General features: G+C 38.1%; 2 protein-coding genes across 2 annotated transcripts in view; both read left to right on the forward strand.

Annotated features, from left to right (window-relative positions):
• The window catches only part of HTR2C (5-hydroxytryptamine receptor 2C), a 159144-nt gene that overhangs the window by 45601 nt on the left and 88983 nt on the right, over positions 1 to 24560 (forward strand). The gene's annotated exons all lie outside the window — the stretch shown is intronic.
• Positions 840 to 2076, forward strand: LOC131822092 (COUP transcription factor 2-like). The gene has a single exon (XM_059158480.1). The coding sequence runs from the start codon at positions 850 to 852 to the stop codon at positions 2074 to 2076; it is 1227 nt and encodes a 408-aa protein (XP_059014463.1). The 5' UTR covers positions 840 to 849.

Raw genomic sequence — 24560 nt, forward strand, 5'->3', positions numbered from 1 at the left:
CCTGAACCTAGTTGGTCTGAAATCAACTTGTACAGTGTAGCATCCTATTTCTCCCTAGCTTTCTCACTCAAAATGACTTTCTATACTGCGTTGGTGAAAAAAAGGTTCCTCTGCTCTTTTCTTCTAAAAGCTATCATTGCTAAAAAGCCTTGATTGCTTTTTTATTCCAGCTTTCATTTTATTAAGTGACTGTGGCAAAACAAAACGAAACAAAAACAACAACAAAAACAAAACACAATCCGATTAGCCATAGGAGATGGAAATGATGAAAGCAATTACAACTGTCGACATCAATCAAGAAATACAGTCTTTGGGAAGCATTTGTACTAGTCACCCACTTCATGGCAACAGAGTCTTCCCAAAGTAAAAAACCCGTAAGAATCTTTTTCCGTAAGAGTGAACCAGAGAGGGAGGGAGAGAGTGAAAGCAAGTGAGACCTTTGGAGATTTTTTTTTCTTCTTCTTCCTATTTCTGTCTTGAAGCTAGACAATCCACTTGCAATTCTCCCTACCCTCCCTCTCTCTCCATATTCTGGTCCCACTCCCTCACAACCGGCACTTACCCTGCCGTTCCTGGTGGGAAGCCCCCCGAAACCAACAATGCCCAGCAGAGGGAAACAAAACAGATATACCAGTCCAGACAAGAAATTGATAAAACTTTGCAAAAAAGAAACAAAAAAGGAAAAACTAACTAACCTCAACCAACTAGCCCCTGAGCCACCCGGGGGCGCCTTCCTACTTCCTGTCGCACAGTTGCACACACAAAAGGCAGTGCGCCGGAGCCAGAGATCAGAAGCCGCCATCATCCACAGCCAGAGGAGCAGGAAATACCAACGCGGCCACCACAGAAATGGAAACGGCGGTCAACACTCAGAGCGACCCCCAGGATGAGATCCCCAGCTTGGAGGGTAGCCCAGTCTTGCAGGTGATTCCGGAGCCAGGGCCGCCACCCAGTGCCCCATACTTGCCACAGACACCCAGCCAAGGTGGCCCAGTCATCAGGCCGGCGGAAACGGTGGCTGTGGAACGGAGCAGCCTTGGTGGCTTGAATGGTGACAACCGGCAGCAGCAGCAACAGCGTATCGATTGCGTGGTATGTGGGGCCAAGTCAAGTGGCAAACACTACGGCCAGTTCACATGCGAGGGCTGCAAGAGCTTCTTCAAGCGCAGTGTGGGGAAGAGTCAAAACTTCACATGTCAAGCCAACAAAGACTGTCGCATTGACCAGCACCAGCGCAACCGGTGCCAGTACTGCCGCTTCAAAAAGTGCGTCGACATGGGTATGAAAAGAGATGCAGTGCACAAGAACAGGATACCACTCGTCCAGCCAACCCGTGGGCAAGTAGTGCCGACCAATAGGGAATCCCTCGGCTTCCACACTAACCTGTCTGATTATATTTCTCTGCTGATCCACGCCGAGCCCTATACCCTGTTCGGGTCAGGCAGCCAGTGCGTGCAGCCCAACGATGTCTTGACCCTTGAGAACATTTGTGAGCAGGCTGCCCGGGTGCTCTTCGGTGCCATTGAATGGGCCCAGAAAATACCCTTCTTCCCTGACCTGCCCATCGATGACCAAGTGGCCCTGCTTCGCCTCACCTGGTGTGACCTGTTCATGGTGAACTGGGCACAGTGCTCCATGCCACTCCATGTCCTCCCATTCCTGGCTGCCACCAGCTTACAGGGCTCGCAGGCGTCCTCCAGCCAGGTGGCCATCTTTATGGACCAGGTACAGATTTTTCAAGAGCAAATGGAGAAGTTCAAAACTCTGCGCGTCGACCCCGTTGAGTACAGCTGCATCAAAGCCATAATCCTGTTCACTTCAGATGCCATTGGTCTCTCTGATGTAGCCAGTGTGGAAAGCTGGCAGGAAAAGTCCCAGTCAGCTTTGGAGAAATACGTTAGAATCCAGTACTCCAACCAACCAATGAGATTTGGAAAGCTTTTGCTTCGCCTTCCTTCCCTCCGCACAGTCTCCTCCTCCGTGATAGAGCAATTATTTTTCGTTCATTTGGTAGGTAAAATCTCCATCAAAAGCCTCATCCGGGATATATTATTGTCGGGTAACAGTCCTAACTAGCTGTATACGGCATCCAAAAAATAAATCAGAATAAGAAGGGGAACTGAAACAGAAAGAAAAGGAAAAGACTGGTTTGTTTGCTTAAATTCCTTCTGTTAAAGGATATATGTTACAAGTTTGCTAAAAGAAGAGAGGAAAACAATTTAATGGACTATGAGTTAAAAAAAAAAAAAAAAGACTGTTTACAGAATACAAAAAAAACCACAAAAACAAAAAAACAGAAACAAAAAAAACAAAACAAAACAAAACAAAAAAAACAAAACAAAAAAACCTGAAAAAACAAAAACCTAAAAAAACTCCTGTGTGGGTGAGAACAGCCTGCTACTTATTTTTGTATAAAAAGGAAATTAGCTTTCTCTCTCTCTCTTTTTCGGTAAATTTTTCAAAAATATTGCTTAAAGTGCATTTAAGGAGAAGGGAAGAAAACTAGCAAAATGCAGAAAGTAAGTCTTTTTTGTTTTTTTTTTCCAAATTATTAATTGTCTTTTGTCTATGTACCTCTAGCTGTTCTTTTCTATACTGTTCTAGTTCCAAACCAGTTTATTCTGGGATTTTATAATAAGTTTTGATACAATCCTGGCTTCTTAAATGCTATGTATCCTTAAAATATATGTTCTGCAAGAATTAAAACTGAGTCCATGACAATATCCTAGGAATACATAAAGCCTTAAAAGGCAGCTCAAAGAAGATGGAAACACACTTATGAGGGGTATCCAAAAAATTTACCTGAAATTGAGCACTTTAATTTGAAAACTGCAGGAATTATACGTAACACTTAGCTTCCCCTACCCTGCCTCTCCCCTCAAAAGACACCATGACTAACCTAGATTTTTAAAAATAATTTAGAGAATGAACTGTGGGATTTATTGGCAGCAAGGAATGTGTCCAAGGCACTTGCTGTAGTTTTGAATAAAAAGTGAACTTTTGTCATTTGAATTGAGTCCCACTCAGCTCTTGAATTGTTACTGTATTTGTATATTTAGAAATCCTTTCAATTATAAGTATTGGCATTATCTCCTTTTTTAAAAATGTGGTTGAAATCGGCATGATGAAATAACAGTGTTGGCACTTATAGGTAACATGATTGATTTAGTATCTCAGAGTTTACAATTTGTTGTTAAATGAAGGGTTTTTTCCTTAAGTACCATATTTCAGTATACTGTAAAAGTTATAATAACTGAACTATTTGGTCAAGTGTTATATTCCAAGAAAAACTGAAAGTACTCAGAAATTAAAGTATTGTTTATTTAAAGTCTTAAAAATAGTCTTTTTCTGAGCCACCCTATACCCCAAATGAAAGTAAACCATCTACCCTTGACCTGGTCCTCCAGAGGACTCCATACCACACAAATCCACCAATTTTGGAAGAGCTTTCCAAAATAAGTAAGACACAATGCATCAATTTATATATGCAGATAAATTTTTCTCAGGATTGTATTTTAGGATTTTAATAAAGTAGATGATAGGGGAGGGTGACAAGCAAGTCATGAACAATTTGGTCACAAAAATCTCTTTATGATTTCACAGGTCAGAAATATCTACCTGTTGGTATAGAAAAAAAAGAATCAAAAGTTTATAGATGCTTTAGAGAAATCGTCTTAAGTATAAGAAATTGAATTAGGTCAAATAATCTGGAAAAAAAAGTTATAAAACGGTCACATAATTTGGTCTAAAATGTGTACCTTTTTCTAATTTCTCAAAGCTAGAGTTTTCTTTCCATGCAGAAACAAATATATCAAAGTTAAATTTTTTAAATTGAAGTATAATTGAGATATAACATAATGTTAGGTTTGTGTGTACAACATAACCATCCCACATCCTCACCAACACTTATTTTTTTTATAATAGCTATTTTGACAATTAATGAGATGATATCTCACTGTAGTCTTGAAGCATATTCATATTTCCCTGATGATGGGTGATGTTGAACATCCTTTCATGCACCTGTTGGCCATCTGGATGTTCCTGTGGGAAAATGCCTATTCCGATCCTCTGCTTATTTTTAAATCAGATTTCTTGGGGTTTTGTTGGTGGTGTTGGGTAATAGGAGTTCTTTAAGTATTTTGGAAATTAGGCCCTTAATGGATATATGATTTGGAAATATCTTTTCCCATTCAGTAGGTTGCTTTTTTATTTTGTTGATGGTTTCTTTTCCTGTGCAGAAGCTTTTTATTTTAAGGTAGTCTCATGTGTTTATTTTTGCTTTTGTAGTTCAGATCCAAAATGATATCCCTTAGACCAATGTCCAGGAACTTACCACTTATGTTTTATTCTAGAAGTTTTATGGTTTCTGGTCTTACATTCAAGTTTTTTATTTATTTTTTGACCTTATTTTTTTCTCCATTTGTTTGTTTCAGTATGCAAATATTTGTTTATTGGTTTTTACAAATGTATTACGGTAATATAAGATACGAACAATGTGAAAAACTGGATGGGAAGATATGCTAACTCTATTATTTTAGGAACTTTTCTGTATATCTGCAATTATTCCAAAAATAAAGTTCTTTAAAATCTGTAAATAAGTGTATATTCTTTCTTTCTATATCTTCTTATTATATTCCACTAGGGGTGCCTGGTTAAGCATCTAACTCTTGATTTCATCTAGGGTCATGATCTCAGGGTCATGAGATTGAGCCCCATATCAGCTCCAGGCTCAGGGCAGAGTCTGCTTGAGATTCCCTTCTCTCTCTCCGTCTGCCCTCACCCTTCTCATGTGCTCACTCTCTATATCTCAAATACATAAATAAATAAATAAAATCTATATTCTACTAGATTATTTGTATTTCTAGGTGAGCACTATTTTATTTTGAGGTATAATATTCATACAGTTTAAGTGCAAAAAATCTTAATTGCACAGGTCATTAACGTATTTTTTGGTAAGTAATTTTTTTATTTATGTATTTGACAGACAGAGATCACAAGTAGGCAGAGAGGCAGGCAGAGAGAGAAGTGGAAGCAGGCTCCCTGCTGAGCAGAGAGCCTAATGCGGTGCTCCATCCCAGGACCCTGGGATCATGACCTGAGCCGAAGGCAGAGGCTTTAACCCACTGAGCCACCCAGGTGCCCCTAGATAAGTAATTTTTAAACACACATATATACACACCCAGGTGAAACCACCATCCAGATTGAAATATACAGTTACTAGCAACCTAAGTGTCTCATACCACAGCCTAATCAATAAGCAGTATCATGCCCCAAGAGATAATCGCTATATTGACTTCTTTCATAATAGTTAAATACCTGTTCCTAAACTTCATATAAATGGAATCACAAAGTATTTTGTTTTGTTTGTTCATTTGTTTCGTTTTTTAGATTCCACATATAAGTGGAAATCATATGGCATTTGTCTTTTTCTGTCTGATGTATTTCCCTTAGATTTATCTAGGCTCATCCATGTTGTGACAAATGGAACTTTTTAATTCTTTTTTTGGGGCTGAGTAATATTCCTCTGTGTGTGTGTGTGTGTGTGTCTGTGTGTGTGTGTGAGAGAGAGAGAGAGAGTGACATCATCTTTATCCATGATACTATAGGGTACTTGCCTTTCTAAGTTTGGCTTACTTCAGTTATAATGCCCTCTAGAGTCATCCATGTTGTATTTGTGATTTTTCTGGTTTTCTTCTTGTAGTTGATTTCTAGTTTTATACCTTGTGGTTGAAAAGACGCTTGATATTTTAGTCTTCTTAAATGTATTGAGACTTGTTTTGTGGTCTAATGTGTGATCTATCTTGAAGAATGCTCCATGCACCCTTGAGAAGTATGTGTATTCTGCTGTTATTCAGTGGAATATTAAATATATATACACAAATAGGTATATACATTTATTTATCTGGTCTAACATGTAATTCAAGGTTTATGTTTCCATATTAATTTTCTGTCTGGATGATCTATCCATTGATGCAATTGGAGTACTGAAGTTCCCCACTATTATTGTATTACTGTCAATATCTCTTCTTTTATGTATATTAGTATTTGCTCTATGTATTTAGGTCCTTCTATGTCAGGTGCATAAATATTTTAAAATATTATAACTTCTATAATAGCCTGAAATTAGGTGCTAATTGAGACCGCTCCCTCATATACTAGATTAGTATATGAACTCCTTTCTGAGAGGTATCAAGGAGCTGTAATGAGGCCAAGTGAGAACTCAAAGATGGTATCCCCCAGCCTACATTCCCTAAGAGCACTTCTGTAGCCTTTAGATGTGTGGTAAGCCTAGAGCCCACCCTCAGACTGGAGCTCCAGATCAAGTAGATAGGCCTTTTCCATGGGAAGACTGGGGGTAAGTTTCAGTCTGCTGTCTGTGCAATACCTTTGGGGTGGTAGCTTGCAAAGAACTGCCTTTCCAATTTTTCCAGAACTATAAGGCCCCAAAATGTAACTCTCCTTAGCTACTAGAGTCAGGCACTCAAGGGGCATTCCCCTTGGAAAGGCTGTGGCGGAGTGGTGCTTAGGGGTAGGGCCCTCTCCCTGGCCAGTTGTTTTGAGGGGAGGCTGTGGAGTGCTGCTTGAGGGTGGTGCTCTTGCTGGCTGGCTTAGGCAGGATCATAGCGAGTACCGAGTACCACCGGGGCTAGCAAGTTAGAGGGAGAGTGAAAAAATGGCTTCTGCTAACATTTCTGTTCCCTGGAGAGAGTTCCATTGGCTCCTGCCCTTCCTGTAGGCACAACAAGACTAACAAGTGAATCTTTTTACCATATGGTCTAATGGCTTTTCAGACTGTTGCTTTTGCTCTGGGTCCTAGGTGAATGAGTCTATATACAAGTCCTCTAAGAGTGGAGTCTCTCTGTTTCCTACAGCCTCATGGCTTAAAAAAATATTTATTTATTTATTTATTTATTTATTTATTTGAGAGAAAGCAGAAGTGAGGGGACGAGTAGAGGGATACATAGGCTCCCTGCTCACCACCGTAGGGCTTGATCCATGAGCTGAAGGCAGAAACTTAACTGACTAAGCCACCCAGGTGCCCCAGCCCCTGGCTTTTAAAACCAGACATTTTTGGAGCTCATCTCTCTGGCATTGGTCTCAGGGTCAGGATGGCTGATGTGGGGCACAGATCCCTAAGTCCTCAAGGAGAATCTCCATATTTGTGAGATCCCTCCCAACTACGGTGGCAGCACCGCAGGTAGGGCCTTTGCTGAGACTGCATCTCTGTCTCTCTTACCCATCTTAATGTGGCCTTTTTATCCTCTGTTATGGAGCAGCTTGTTCAGGTAGTTCTCAGGTCTTTTTCAGAGGAAATTTTTCCATATGGAGCTGTAGATCTGTTTTATCTGTGGGAGGAGGTGGATTCGGGATCTTCCTACGGTACCCTCTTAAACTGCCTCTCAAATCTAAATTTTAAATACCCAAAATATCCCCCAGAATATGAAGGAAATTGATTTTTCTATATATTTTGTTTTTAGATAACAGTTCCGAGGATGAGAATATTTATAAAACTAGGACAAAACTAAGTATTTCCCTGTCCCTGCCCCTCCATTCCCTTGCCCCCACCTTCAGACTAATCGTAAATCGTTATTAATCATATACTTTTCAGATTCTAATGACATCTTATGCCCTGTCAATATAAATACTTCCTAATTCCGATGAAATGAGGTACAGATAGGACAAAGTCACAGATATTTGGGGGGAAGTTGCTATTATATCTCAAATTCAAGTTTTCATTTTGCCACTTTAATCTCTGGGGAGGAAATTACTTTATTAATGTCAGTCTTCTCAAAGTACACTTGCCATGGTCTATTCTTAGAAGAACCATTAGAAAAATTACAGTTCTTAAGAAAACTGAGACCTCCCCCTTAGTGACATGTTCTCAAGAAGAAAATTATTTCCTTCAGACTTCTGGCCCAGGGAAAGTTTTGTGGAAAAGATTTTGAAACAGCTTATTACCCTTTTGTGGTAATTAAAATGGAAAACTACTTAAGATTCTAAGTGTGCCACAGAATTCCAAATGTTTTAGTGCCGTTGTTATTTTGTTACTGTACTAGAGAATTACGATTCATGCTTCATTATATTTTACACTTATGAGAACCATGTATCCCACTGTTTCTCATTAACTGAAGGTACACACACTACACAATGTTGACTCAGATCCTCCTAGCAATACAGCTTCTCACTGGAAATTGAAGCTTTTACAAATATTAATTCTTTTTTAGTTGATTCTGAAAAGGACACTAACCTGTTACAGTCCTCTCTCAGCAAGAAAATAATTATTGGTAATTATAATTTGCCAGTGATCTTAATTAGAAGTTATCTTAAGTGATAAGATAAAAAAGGCCAAGGAACTTCTCAAAATTTAAAAAGTGAGCTTTGAGCTGAGAAATTACAGAGCATGGAGGCCACAGAAGTAGAAAATACTAACACAACACCAGCCAAGGACAATATTGATAAGAAAGAAAGAACCTCTTTTCTTGTGTTTAGGTATGAGTTTAGAGGCTGAGGAAGTAGCTCAGATATACTCCAGATTCCTAACCTTTATTTGGTTGATAATAGTATATACCTCACATAATTTAAAGACTAACCAATATAATAAAACACCCAGAATAGTGCCTGGCACATATAATCACATTTATGTGCTTCTAACCAGCATATAAGTATTGCCTACTACTATTACAAAATAGTATTTTTAGTATTCTAAGGATTGTATTTTCTATCAAGTTTTTACATTTATCTACAAGCCCTTAAAGTGTCTTTTGAACAATGCTGAGTTATGTCTGGGCCTCCAAGTACTTATATTTTGACTAAAATATTTTGTATAAGATAAATTGCTGTTTATTCTTAATAGACAGTAAGTGATTGAGTGGTCTGCATTTTTTTTTGTTGTTTTTTAGTTATGTTAGAACTTTAAAAGTATCCATATAATCTATAAGTACCTGTAGTTAGTGTGTCCCATTCTTCAAGATATCTAGGAACAAAGATCCCACTGTCCTTTTTCAGGATAATCAAAGATCCTGGGGTATTCAAGAAATTTCTGAATAATTCTAAATGTGAATATTTAGTTTTATGTCCTTCTAAAGCCTTATTCTACTTACCTGTTCTATTGTCTTTGTAACGAGTTTGAAATGCAATTGCTTTCCTACCATATGGATATGTTTAGTGGTATGGCTCCCCATAAACATCAAATCAAATGTGTGAAGGAATAAAGCCCAAAATACCATTACACTGAAATGTTTTACAAAAAGAAAAATTTTCCAAATCCCAGCCAATGAAACACTTAGGTTTGGAAACATTTGAGTTGATCCAGTTCATTATAGAAAAAGTAATTTTCTATTTCATGAGAACTTCCTGTAATAGGATATAAGATAGGTGGGTGGATGATTGGATAGATAACAGATATTTCACTTATAAAAGTTCCTTTTATAAGTGAAATTGAAAAATAAGCACTCAAAAAATATACAAGTATATTAGAGATACAGAGTAGAAAGTGATTAGCCCCTTTTCTTTCTCCCATTTAAAATATAGCACTCCTTGCCTTCCCACCAATATAATAGACTCTTCTCCTTATTTTGCGTGCATTTAAATGAACTGCATGAAGCTTTAATCACAAAAAAAGAGTATTTTGTGCATTTCTTCTCAATCACCAGTTTTACCATGGAAAAAGCTACAGAGTCTGTCATGTGTTAGTTTTATGATTAATGGTTTATTCAAGGGACAAAAAGAAATATACAAAAATTTTCATTTCTATACTGATGTACTTATTTATTTAAATGACTGTGCTTTTTATAAATTATTTTTAGTATCATCTTTGTATTATGAGATCTCTTGATTTCTTTCCCCTACAGACTCTCCTTTAGAGATGGAAGGGGTTCTGGAAATCAGGGAAGATTCTCTTCAGCTCTCAGTTGCTTCCCTGATCATTCATTAGGATTTATCCTATTGTGGCTCCATTTTTCAAGATTTTGAGTGCCTAGGGGCAGGGGTTGGCCCACGCTGTATGAGCTGGGTGGTAAAAAGGGCAAGTGACCCCAGTGTTAAGTAGTGACCCTAGACCATCCTCCTTTCCTCTCCTCTTGTCAGGCCCCTTCTCACAATTTGTCAGTAATTGAGACTTGGGGCTCCTTCCGTCTGCCATCAAAGACGATCAGACCTATGCAGATCAAATGCTCTGTATTTTCGGGGACAGGTCTGATTACATCAAATTTTGTCATTTTTGAAAAGGACAATTAACATTTTTTAAAAGATTTTATTTATTTATTTGATAGACAGAGATCACAAGTAGGCAGAGAGGCAGGCAGTGGGGTGGGGAGAAGCAGGCTCCGTGCTGAGCAGAGAGCCCAATGCGGCTCAGATACCAGAATCCTGGGATCATGATCTGAGCCAAAGGCAGAGGCTTTAAACCACTGAGCCACCCAGGCGCCCCGACAATTAACTTTTGATGCAAAAAAATGCTGTATAAGTCTTTAGTCTTCAAATAATCTTCAAATAATCTTCAAAAGAAGGATCTTTTTCATTCATCAACCTGCATTTCCACATTCTCACCTTCCTGTAGGAGGAAATTATTATGGATTTTCATACTTACCTTTCTCTTCTAGTGATCAGCTACAAAATATGGCATAAGAGAGTACAGGATTAAAAGCCAGGAGATCGGGGTTCTGGGTCTGACTCTACTACTGAGCGGCGCATGAACACAGACAAATCAGTAAACAACCCTCTAGACTTTTTAAAAAATTTTTGACTTAAATTCCATTTAGTTAACATATAGTGTAATACTGGTTTCAGGTGTAGAATTGAGTGATTCATCACTTACTTATAAAACCTGGCGCTAGTCACAACAGGTGCCCTCCTTAATACCCATCACCCATTAGAATTTTTTTTCATCTTCTTATTTATCTATCCATCCATTCACTCATTCAAACAACCCATAATTAAGTACCTACTTTGCATCAGGCACTCTTCTCATTGCTGTGGCTGGAACAGTGACAGGAGGGCACGTATTGCAGGGAGCCCTGGGTATTGCAGGCAAGCTATGAATCTTGGAACACTACATCAAAAACACCGTACAGTACAGATGTACTGCATGGTAACTAACGTAACATAATAAAATTTTAAAAAATGAAACATATATTCCTGGAAGGAGATGGACAATACATAAATGATTAAAATGTAAAGTTGGATCATAGTAAGTGCTGTAAAATGAAGTAAAATGGTAAGAGGGGATAGGGAGTGTGCGTGTGTGTGTGTGTGTGTGTGTGTGTGTACACATGCACAGTGCTTTGCTAATGATGCCTGTACAAGAGTACTTGATGGTGTTAGATTTTAGTATTTGGTTTCGGATTTAGAGGTGGAAGGGGTTCTGGACAATTGTTTGTGACAATTTCAATCTATGCTTTACTTCTTTCTCCTTAAATGAGAAAACAATGTGAAATAAGCAAAACCTTAAGGCAGACACACTAACGTATCAAACCTCAAAATTACATAACCCAAATGCCTAACCCTTATTCCTAGTGGTGTACTTTGTTGCTTATATATGAGGCAAATGATAATAAAGGCAAAAAATAATAAACACCTGCCATGTTTGTACTAATTTGTGGCTTTTTCTTATTTTTTAAAGATTTTATTTATTTGACAGAGAAAGAGACAGCCAGAAAGGGAACACAAGCAGGGGAAATGGGAGGGAGAAGTAAGTTTCCTGCTGAGCAGAAAGCCTGATGCAGGGCTCAATCCCGGGACCCTGGGATCATGACCTGTGTGACTGTCTCTTTTAAGAAGCAGAACCTAATCAGGTTATATTCTAAAGTTGTGCCCTTCTTAACTTATTGTCTAGTTTAGCCACACCACTTTGAAATTTAAGAGGCTATTCCCACTCCATATCAAACAGACCAACTCACCAGGAACCAACAATCCATGCTCCAGACTGGAGAGATCTTTGTTCTTGTTTGTTGTGCTGACAGAGAGCTCTCATTTCTCAGTTGAGAACACTGGGGGGGTCAGGATTGTAGGATTTCAATGCCTCAGAGATCATGCTGTTGTTGTTTCTTTCTCTCCAGTTTTCCTCTTATGATGAGATATACTTTCGGGGTGCCTGGGTGGCTCAGTAGGTTAAAGCCTCTGCCTTCAGCTCAGGTCATGATCCCGGGGTCCTGGGATGGAGCCCCATATTACATGACTAAATTACTCTCTGCTCAGTGTGGAGCCTGCTTCCTCTTCTCTCTCTGTCTGCCTCTGTGCCTGCTTGTGATCTCTGTCAAATAAATAAATAAAATCTTTTTTAAAAATGATGAAATATACTTTCTAGCTTATAGAGATCAATTTGGATACATCCACAGGAAGATATCCTAATACCTTCATTTACAATAAGGGAGTTTTTGTTAATATTAAGTAGCTATAAACACCTGGGAGACACAATAAATGCTAGAGGTCTGATCTGCTCATTTTTGCCACAATAAAAATTCCAATTTGTCCAAAGCTTAAGTGTTAGTTATTAAAAAAGCCACAGGAAACTTCTTGGATTTGCAGAAGAAATATATCTTCTTCAAACAACTTGGAACCAATGAAACAACTTCGGCCAAATAACTTAGAACAAATAAACAACTTAAAACAAATAAATAACTTAGAACAAACAGCTTAGGACCCCTATCCAGACAAGTAATCTTTTACTCTCCTCTGTACCTTCCTAAGACTAAATATTCTTGACTTCTTCCCTTCCGTGCCCACTTTTCACCACCCCATGTTTGTATACAAGAATGGAAAGTACTGTGACCTGAGGATGTAAAGCTCCCCTTGTCTCACTTAGGATTTTGTCTTTAGTTAATTGTACCTGCTCACTAGATGAGTGTTCCAACAAAATGTGTCTTTCATCTGGTAACAGTCCACATTAAATTGTTTGGGAGAATGTCCATTGTACTTGGAAACACCACTAAGAAAAATGTGAGTTGTCTCTAAAACAATCCATACTAATAAGATAAGGGTCACTGAATCTGGCTCTAATATCTATCTTCTTTTTCCAGAGACGAAGTAAATGCTTTCTATGTCTTTGCAAATCTGCAGGCAGAGACATGTTGTGTTGAAATAGCCTATCTGGAAGGAAGACTCTTTCATTATTATCTTATTCCTGAGTATGACTTGTTGCTATTTATAAGAATTCAGTTAGGCAAGTTATTTTAAAAATTATGCTGTTTTGGTAAGACCAATAGGTCAACACTTTAAATCCAGCTGGTAATTTTTTGGTGCCCCACTAGCTTAAATTTTTTATCCCTTTAAGGACTACTCGCAGATATATCAAAAACAGAATAGTATTATTTCACCACTGGTCAAGAATTCTGAAGGCCTTTGGTGTTCATCTCTTCTCCAAATCCAAATACACATACTCTTCCCTTACCTCTTTAGGTCTCTTCATTCCTTGTTAAATGTTTCAGAAGATAAGGGTATGAATTAAACATCAAAAAAGAATAATAAAAATAGAAAAGTGAGAAATCAAGGGTTGGCAATTCTAAAGACAGTGACAATATCATAGATTAAAAAATTGGAAATTCTGCAACATAAGTGTACTACTTAATGCTCTTATATATTAAAAAACCTTTAAATTTGAAAAGCGCTTTCACATGTAGCCTCTTGTTTAATTCTTATTATTTGTACCGATAACTAAATGCTGTGACCCTGCGAGTTGGATATAATTAGCTTCCCTTTATTTTTAGAGAGAGCTAGAGGGTGGGGGAGCGTGAGAGGGAGAGGGAGAGAGAAAATCTTAAGCAGGCTCCATGCCCAGCACGCAGCCCAACATGGGGCTCTATCTCAAGACCCTGAGGATCGTGACTTGAGCCTAAATCAAGGATCCATCGCTTAACTGACCAAGACACCTAGGTGCCCCTAATTGACTTCATTTTTAAAGTGAAGAAAATGAGAATCAGAGAGATTAAAAATCTATCCTAGCTCAGGAGTGGTAGAGCTTAAATTAGAGCCCAGCTCGGTCAAACTCCAGAGCTTCAGTCTTTTATACCAGGAGCACAAAAATGTAGATAGTGACACAGTGACACAGTGAAACCGAGGTAGGTAGTGGAAACAGTATCACTCTTCTTGGGTATCAAGTACGGTGATGAATTGGGTACAACACCTGCCCAAGTATTCCTTTTTTTCTTTCCATTACATTGAAAACAAGAGAGGATGACATGCTTACGATAGTAAAATGAGTCATTGTTAACACAGGAACCAGAAATCCTGTGTCACCCTGACCCTGTTCTCTTTCCACTATACCATTCTTTCTTGCCACATTGTGGCCCTCTTAGCTCCAGTTCACCTGTAGTTGGCCTAGGGTAAATTTTGGTGAAGACTGTCTAATGTAATTTTCTTATAATTTTTAATAGAGTTCCCTAATTATTTTATTTTTTTTGCATTTCTAAATATTTAAACTCTATCCCTGAAACTAATAATATAGTATATGTTAATTAATTCATTTCCTAATTATTAAGATTTCAGTTTCCCAGATTGGGCAATGCTGCACTTTGAGTTTTTTTTTTTTTTTTTTTTTTAAAGATTTTATTTGTTTATTTGACAGACAGAGATCGCAGAGAGGCAGAGAGGCAGGCAGAGAGAGAGGAGGAAGCAGGCTCCTTGCGGAGCAGAGAGTCCGATGCGGGGCTCGATCCCAGGACCTGGGATCATGACCCCAGCCGAAGGCAGAGGCCCCAACCCACTGAGCCACTCAGGCGCCCCTCACTTTGAGTTTCTAATCTAAGCTACTATGCATATAAACTAAACATCCATGGGCACAAAAGTACCCCTAGATTATTACTTCCAGCCCTTAAGTGAATTAAAGAATAAATTAATTGTTGTGCTATTAGGATTAAATAGGGTTAGTGGCTTTAAAAGAACACATTGTTCCTTACATATTCCCATTTGAGAAGCTGGCAATATCTATTTTTTTTTCTTTTTAATTTATTTGACAGATCACAAGTAGGCAGAGAGGAAGGCAGAGAGAGAAGAAGGGAAGCAGGCTCCCTGCTGAGCAGAGAACCCGATGTGATGGGGGGCTTGATCCCAGGATTTGGGATCATGACCCGAGGAGAAGGCAGAGGCTTTAACCCACTGAGCCACCCAGGCGCCCTAGCAATATCTATTCATCAAGCTAAATACTCGTAGTAAGACTGGAATGAGGTTGTTTTCATGACTAGAGCACCTGGCTGCAGGCAAAGAAGAGTATCTATGAAAAAGGATCATTCCTGGGATATGGAGACAGAGCCATCATCAGTTAGGGAAAGGGGGCAAGCAATGTCCCATTGGGACACAATAGTAAAATTAACTTTGCTTAAGTGTCATGGCATGCATGTGCTACAACAGTGGTCTTAGAAAAGCATCTACTGGAAATGGTTATCCAAATTTTTGTAAGATTATTTGCTTCCTTCATATGATTTTGAACAGGACTGAGAGCTATTGTTGCTGTGGATGAACAATATTCATGTTAGCATTGCCCTGCTAATAAAATTTCAATGAGAGTGAAAGAATGATCTGGACATATCTGTATTCCACAGATAATTAGGAAGACAATGACTAGTTTACACCCAGGGTCTGAGAGCCAGAAAAGACATTAAAATTCAAATACCACAGCTTCCTCATTTTACAGACTTGGAAACTAAGGTTTGGTGAGCTTAGCTGATGTTTTTTTAACTGATTATTTTAATAACACAAAGGTAAGTAGTATGAGAGCCATAAGTGGAGTCTATATCTGGGTCTGACCATCGACCCAGACTGCATTGCTTTAAAACCAAAGCCCCTGATTCTGCCAGGAACTAATTAATCTTACCACTTCACAGTGCTTGGGGTTTTAATGTCAGGAAATGACCTAACTCTTTACTTTTCCCAGCATGTGTGAATTTCAACATAGACTGTTGATGACTAAAGTCTTCAGTTCCATTTAATAATTTTTAAATGGGAATGTGAGCAGAAAGATACATAACTTAATGGTCTTGACTGATGTGTCAGGCCTGGAGTATGTTGTCTACATAAAAAGAAATTTCAAATGGTGCTTATATTCTTCAGATTACAATTAAGTAAAAAGCCATCATATTTTCCACAAAAAGATAAATATGCGATGGTGTTAGCATGTAAAAACACTACTTAACTATAATATGCTGTTGTTGGTCATAATAAAGACAATGTATTATCTTAGCACTGAAAAAAGAAAACCTGTTTTATGCTGTACAAATCTACCTTACACTTCTAAACTCCTAAAATGTTTAGAAATAACTGCTGTCAGTTAAGCAGTTAATGAATGAATAAAGTATTTTGATAGTTATTTCCAAATACATCCACAGCATGTAGTGATACGATTAATATAATATAATATAATATAATATAATATAATATAATAATATCCCCCACAAAAGGAGAGCATTGCTCAAATCCTCAGTACTGTGTAACACTGAATTAATTATACTTAAAATTATCTCTCCATTCTAAATTACAGTGTTATCTATACAACTTTAATTTTTTTAATTTTATTTATTTATTTGACAGAGAGAGAGATCACAAGTAGGCAGAGAGGCAGTCAGAGAGAGTGGGGGAAGCAGGCTCCACTCAGTCCCAGGACCCTGAAATCATGACCTAAGCCAAAGGCAAAGGCTTAACCCACTGAGTCACCCACGCGCCCCTATACAACTTAAATTTTACTTAAACTTTGACCATACCAGTTTCTTACTATGCCCTTCCTATTAAAAACACCACAGAGTGAGGAGCAAGAACATTCTATTGTCCTCATTCTTCTCTCCTTCAAATGTTCAGGCACAGAGATATAAGACATAATCCCTACTCTTGATATTTATAGAAAGAGATTTTTTAAAAAAACAATGCAGAGCAGTTTAGACTAAGTGACAAATATACAATAAGTGTCATGTGAGGTGAGAGGGCGACTAACGATTAATGGTCAGGGAGGAAGTCATTGAGACAGTATCAAGCTCAAATGGCATTTTCTCGAAACTCAAAGCTACTGTTAATGAATGTTAAGGATACAAAACTTTGGTTTTAGTGTGCTAATTTCTCCATCAATACAGTATTCTTTAAATAAGCAGTCACTGCCTCAGATTGCTAATAATGAATGTCACTCAGAATGATAAAATAACAATGATGTCAGGTGGTGGGCATTAAGGAGGGCACGTGATGGAATGAGGAACTGATGAATCACTGAACTCTACCTCTGAAACTAGTAACACACTATCTGTTAATTAACTGAACCTAAATAAAATAAAATTTAAACAAATAACAATGAGATAAAGCAAACATGAATTCTTAGGCATTTGTTAGCATGGTTTATGTCACCACTTGTGAGTTAAAAATGGTTGTCATGAACCGTAAGTTCAGTAGTCACTCAAAGTTCCTCCCCTTTGAAAAATAAAAATAATGAATTAGAAGATTCCTTCTTCTTTTTTCAAAGGATATTTGAAGTTTTTAGCACATATTCTTTCCTACCATAATGGACAGAAAAATAAACTCTTTTCAATATCTAAAACACTTATAAATAACTCAAATGAAAAGTAATAAGTATTATAGACTTGACTTTAGCAGTAGATACATTCACTCATTTAACAACAAGTTAATATTAGGCGGGACACTTTGTATTACAGAACACTTACATTAACGTATATAACTGCATATAACTATATGTAAAAATATATGCTTTATTTATATAGAAATACTTATATTTATAAATGTATTTATACATTATATACATTCCACTATGATAATATTTGATATATGCTGAATTAGAAGTATACAAAAAATTCTGAAAGTAATATATCAACTCAAAAGCCTTATTTGCCAGTTTATTTATGTATCTATTTGAATAATATTCACGTAAGGTCTACTGTGAGTGAGGCACTATTCTAGATGTTTGCCGAGAGAGAGTTGACATTAGAGAACCTTTTTAAAGTATGACTCGGATTTTGACAGTCAGAGGAGCAGTAGGATTTGACATTCCAAGCAGTGGGAATGACACAAAAATGAATGAAAATGTGAGAATACATGATATGACCAGGAACATTAGTGCTGAGTACTAAGAATACTGGGTATGTCCTTGTTTGGGGAAGTTAGAAACGGTAGGCAGATGTCAAACTATAATGCGCCTTGAATTTAAAAATTCAAGAGAATGTGGAGTTTATTGTTTGGACAATAGGATGCTGTGTTTTTCCCATTAAAAATCTTGAAGTGAAAGATTTTGATCTTAGAAAAAATGAGTTTTGTAGGATCATCGGATTCAAGTAGAGTAAGGTTGGTGGCAGCCATCTTTTATACATAGCCATTCTTTTTCTAAAAATTTTTTGAGTACAGCTGACACACTATGTTACATGAATTTCAGGTGTACAACATAGTGATTCAACATCTCTGTACCTTATACTGTGCCCATACAACACTATTACAATATCATTGACTGTATTCCCTATGCTGTGCCCTTTATTCTCCTGACCATATGCATACTCATTCTTTATGCATTTTCTCCAGACTTCTCAAGTCATCATAACTGGAGGACTTTCTATGCCCCAGAAGTAATTCGTGACATTGGATTGACCCTGAGCACTGAGCACACTCCAGACTGATGGAAAATATAAGAATTAGCATTTATTTCTTTGGTATTTTCTAGCTACACACACACACACACACACATACGTATTTAGTGTCTTTATTTTACTAACATATGATGCCAAACGGCAAATATGCAACCCAGACATCAGTATCCAGTAAGAAGCTGAAAATGGTCTACATGTTACTGCAACACTTATATAAATATAGATGTTACTAGCAGAACTTTACAGCATAGTTGTAGCCTTTGTGACTGACAGAGACCAATCTGGCAAGAAATTAATCCAGAATATTATCAATTATGTATTACATTCTGGCCTATTCCATAAGAGAAAGTTTTTAAAAAATATTTATTTATTTATTTGAAAGAAAGGGAGGGAGAGGGACAAAGAGAAAGGGAGAGAGAGAGAATCCCAAGCAGACTCCCCGCTCACCGGGGAGCCTGATATGGGGTTCCATCTCACAACTCCCCAAGATCTCGACCTGAGTTAAAATGAAGAGACTGACATTTAACCAAATGAGCCACACAGGCTCCCCAGGAGCAAGCTTATATAGTGGTTTATTTAACCCTCATCACTGAAGTAACTCACATCTTGTGAGATGTATTCTGTGTGCGCAAGTTGCATCTTGTTGGCTAGGACTCCATAGACCTTTCAGTGTGGGTGTGTCCACTCGTATTAGTCACAGAGGGACTCAAGGCAGCCTGGCAAGCAGTAGGGAAGGTAAGGCAGCAGTGAGAGAACTTAGAGAGACCATATTAGGTAATAGAGAGTATTCTGCAGTCTTTATTAGGCAATGGGGAAGAGCAGACCTACACATTAACACAACTACCAAAGCCTCATTTACAATTTTTTTCCTCAAGTTTTATTTTTGGTGGATTTTTTATCTCTGACTTTTCTATGTTGCCTACGCATACAGCCTTAACCAATAAGCATTTGAAGATACCTGTCTAGAGGAGATTATACTGAGTGAAATAATTCAAGCAGAGAAAGTCAATTATCATATGGTTTCACTTACTTGTGGAGCATAAGGAATAATATGGAGGACATTATGAGAAGGAAAGGAAAAGTGAATTGGGAGAAATTGGAGGGAGAGACAAACCATGAGAGACGTGGACTCTAAGAAACAAACTGAGGGTTTTGGAGGGGAGGAGGTAAGGTGATGTGTGAGCCTGGTGGTGGGTATTAAGGAGGGGATGGATTGCACGGAACACTGGGTGTTACACGCAAAAAGTGAATCTTGGAACACTACATCAAAAACTAATGATGTACTGTATGATAACTAACATAACAAAATAACAAATAATTAATAAAAATATAAAAAGATTTAAAAAGAAGAAGATACCTGTCTAGATCATAGTGGAGATTTCACTCAGAATCATACATATTTTCCCCAATTTTCATCAACAATACATCCAAGAAAAAAAAAGCATTAATGTACATGGAATCAAAGGATAGAAAGGAATGCAAGGTCATTTCTTACTGTAGATAGATGTCGTAAATTGAGTTCCAAACATGAGTAGGATTTCTGCACTGTTTTTGACAATTGAGGTGACATATTTGCCCCCCTCCCCCCCACTATCAATCATACTTTATTTAGGTTTCTCTAATTTTATGAGTCAGTTCCTACCAAGTTGAACATCGACTCCCTGATGGAATTCGAGCATTTTTTAAGATTTTTTTAATTTATTTGACACAGAGAGAGAAATCACAAGTAGGCAGAGAGGCAAGCAGAGAGAGAGAGAGGGAAACAGGATCCCCACTGAGCAGAGAGCCCAATGCGGGGCTTGATCCCAGGACCCTGAGATCATGACCTGAACTGAAGGCAGAGGCTTAACCCACTGAGCCACCCAGGCACGCCGGAATTTGAGCATTTAAGCACAGTTATTACCACTTCGACAAAATCTAACTATAGGAAGAACTTTGTCAAGAGACCAGATTGAATATGTGTGTGTGAGTAATATATATTTATTCAAATGAATTATCATAATTTTTAAAAAACTATTGCAGTTCTCTTCAATTTCGACACATTTCCAAGCCACAGTCTTTCAGTGAAAGTAGTAGTACGATGAGGTAAAAGATTAACAAAGAATTCCCCTTATCTCAAAAGAGGACCATTTATGAGATTTCTTTTTTTTTTTAAGATTTTTTTTTTTTTATTTATTCATTTGATAGACAGAGATCACAATCAGGCAGAGAGAGAGGAAGGGAAGCAGGCTCCCCGCTGAGCAGAGAGCCTGATACGGTGCGGAGCTCGATCCCAGGACTCTGGATCATGACCTGAGCTGAAAGCAGAGGCTTTAACCCACTGAGCCACCCAGGCAGCCCCCATTTATGAGACTTCTTGCACCATGTTCCTGAGAGAGCTACCTTATAAATTATTTTAAGTTGAGGAATTGAAATTTTGGAATCAATCACAGGGACTTTGCAATAGAATAGTGGGGGCTATCTGTTGAATACTTAACACTGGCTAGGATGGATTCACACTTGATTTTAGCTTCATAGAGTACCAAATACAATATAATGAGCTTTTTTATCCACTTCATTTATTTGAGCAAATAGGAGTCTACGGAAGCTAACTTTAGAGTCCAACTTAATGATACTATTAGACACAGTGATGGGAAATCAAGAGCTTTTACACAGAGTTTCTGTGTTATTTCTTGACACTCCCGTTGGGAATATGAGAAAATTACATTTTTTTTTTAAAGGCAGTCACCTTAGAATGTGCCATAAAGTGTCACAAATTCAACTTTTTCTCAGGAATATGCATCAGCATTTCCAAAGAGCCAAACTAATGCCAGAAACTCCTTCATCTACCTAACCAAATCCAATAATCATGTTGCCCTTGATGAAAAATCAGAGCATTTCAGCATGAGGTTGCCTTCTTGCTTCAAGTTTTGCTCAAAATGATGCCTTTAGCTTTACATTTTCTGGTCTTATTTTACTGACACATTATGCTTAGGTCCTTTTTATCCAAGAGTCTGAATTATTGTTATCATCCCCCTCTTATCATTCCTTAAGAAAAAGATAAATGGAGCCACTGATATATTGTCTATTAATTTGTCTTTCCAAACACTTAATGGAGGACCTAAAGTGTGTGGGCTCTGTGTCGAGTAAAATACTTCTGTACCTATAGGAAACGGACGCAGTAGCTGATCATTTTAATCCCATGTGGCCTAAGTGCAGTGCAAAGTTAGATCTAGGCTAGAGTTTCTTATGAACACAAAGGGAAAGTAGTTAATGAGGGAGGAGGAAGAGTTCCAAGAATGGCTCCATGAAGGAGGTGAACCTAAGCTAGTGATGTTGTGCCTGAAACTCAGGTTTGTCTAGTTTCAGGGTCCACGCTCCTTCCCCTGTAGTATAATAGAGTAAAGGTTGTGCAATGCTGGACTAACAAACGTTGCTGTACAATAAGGTTCTCAATCTAAAATAGTACAGTTCTATTTCATATCAGGTTGAGATGAAAAGTATTAAGAAGTAGTTCCTTCTAGGGGTGCCTGGGTGGCTCAGTTGTTTAAGCATCTGTCTTCGGCTCAGGTCATGACCCCAGGATGCTGGGATGGAGCTCCACACTGGGAGGGCCCTGTTCAGCGGGAAGTCGGCTTCTCCCTCTCCCTCTGCTTCTCCCCCACTGGCGCTCTCTCTCCCTTTGCATGCTCTTTCTTGCTATATCAAACAAATGAATAAATAACATCTTCAAAAAGAGAAAGAGGGGATGCCTGGGTAGCTCAGTTGGTTAAGCAGCTGCCTTCGGCTCAGGTCATGATCCCAGCATCCTGGGATCGAGTCCCACATCAGGCTCCTTGCTCAGCAGGGAGCCTGCTTCTCCCTCTGCCTCTGCCTGCCACTCTGCCTGCCTGTGCTCGCTCACTCTCTCTCTCTCTCTGATAAATAAATAAAAAACCTTTAAAAAGAGAGAGAGAGAGAGAATGAGTGAAACAGTTCCTTCTAAAATGACATAATGTTAAAATTTTATATAAATTTTTTTTTTAGATTTCATTTATTTATTTGACAGAGAGAGAGATCACAAGTAGGTAGAGAGGCAGGCAGAGAGAGAGGAAGGGAAGCAGGCTCCCCACCGAGCAGGGAGCCCGATGCGGGGCTCGATCCCAGGACCCTGGGATCATGACCCGAGCCAAAGGCAGAGGCTCAACCCACTGAGCCACCCAGGCGCCCCATATAAATTTTTTTACAAACTTTTGCAGTAGCCAAGAGACATTAAAGTGATCAAAAAAGAATAAAATAAAAACTTAGAACACTTTGGCTTTAGTATATGACTTCTGGAAGTAAGGTTTTGTAATCTCTTTACAAGTAAAAAAGTTTTAAACTTTTTTTTTAAAAAAAGTAAAAAAGTTTTAAACTTTTTAAATGACTGCTTGCACCAGAAGCCTGTAGAATGCTGATCAATTTTAAATGGTCTCAAATGACAAGGAGTCTGGGCTTTTGTCCAACAACATTCTATGCTAGTGGTCCTTTGAGAACCTTCCACTGACATTTCCAGGGACTTGTTGCAGTAACATAAATTTGAGGCAGAAAGTAATTCAAAAAGCTATCAAAGTTCTTGGTCTGGTGTCTGCTTCCCCTACATTTTTCCCCCGGGCAATACATTCCACTTTCATACTTTCGACTACCATCTACTAAAGACATCCAAATCTAAAATCCAGACTATAAGCTTTTCCTATGCTTTAAGCCCTTTACCTTTAGATTTTATAAATGTTTTTATCCCAAGAGGAAGGTTTATCTGTTTGTTAGCCAAAGAAAAAAAGAAGTTGATGACCATCCAGGGAACAAATGATAAAAAAGGTCGAAAGTTAGGAATGTGGCCAAATAGTTTATTTCATCTAAAAGAAAGAGGACAGCAACCGGGATTCAGTAGAGCTACCAATGAGTTAAATGAGGCTTTTTATCCTGTTGTGCTTATCCTGCTCCGTCCCAAGGGATATCACAATTGCTCCATTTTACTTCCTAGTCATTTCTTCTTGCCTTTGATTCTTTTGTTCCCTGCCTACCTGTTTCTCAAACTTCGGCCTATGATGCATATTTTCCTCAAGCTGTAGACACACAGCTTCATTCCCAGGTCAGCCTTTGTTGCCTCTTGGCCCTGTCTCAGGCCCTTCTGTTGTGATACAGTTCCACAGTCTGTCCATTAATACAACCCTGTACCTGTCTGAACACCTTTTCTTTTGCTACTTCGTGTCTTCAATTTCAATTTTGAAGCAAGATTTTCATCACATTAAAAAATATCTAGAAAAATGTCCACACCTCACCCCAAAATGAATATGGGATGGTTGTCCAGCTAAAATGTACCATTTCTGATTTTAAAGCCAATTTATAGAAATATTTTAGAGTTAATTATATAGACCATTGATTAATAAAATTGACAAAATGTGGCATAGTAAGATGAATAAACTGCTTACATAGAGAGAATGGCTAAGTGTGCTCCTGGAAGCCTTGGAACACTTGAGAGTCAGAGTAAGTCTCTGAGTGTGAATTGAGGGACGCCACTCGGGTTGTTTAGCCCTCCCACACCAGCCAAAATATTTTTCCCTCACTTGCCACTCCCTACAATGCCAACAATAGGAGTTTAATCTTAATTCAAAATGCATGATTGAAATATAGATGCCATTAATGAAAGAGGTTTAAAAGTAAAGAAAGTGTCCAAAGATCAATTTTGTCTTTTCATAATTTCCCCCAGACCCCACTCTATATGGTTTTTATTTTTTTATTTTGCTATTTTTTTTCATGTTTTTTAGAAGTTTAGCATGCTAATGTCTATAGAATGCTTTAAAGTGTTTGGGTAACAAAAAATATTTAAGTAGTATGGTGACAATGGTAATCTAGTAAGTTGTTCAAAGAACATACAGATGTCACAAAATATCTGGAACACTCATATCTGGGAAACTCTTACATACTTCTTCACCTTTGCATGGCATTTCTCTTCCCTTTAATCATGGCAATATCTGCCTTATGGAAAAGACAAGGGTCATG

The sequence above is a fragment of the Mustela lutreola genome, chromosome X (assembly GCF_030435805.1).
Source record: "Mustela lutreola isolate mMusLut2 chromosome X, mMusLut2.pri, whole genome shotgun sequence".
In the NCBI taxonomy this organism is placed as follows: domain Eukaryota; kingdom Metazoa; phylum Chordata; class Mammalia; order Carnivora; family Mustelidae; genus Mustela; species Mustela lutreola.

Bases quoted from the DNA above. Each gene is read 5' to 3' on its own strand.
- LOC131822092 (XM_059158480.1), top strand. From the start codon at position 850: ATGGAAACGGCGGTCAACACTCAGAGCGACCCCCAGGATGAGATCCCC.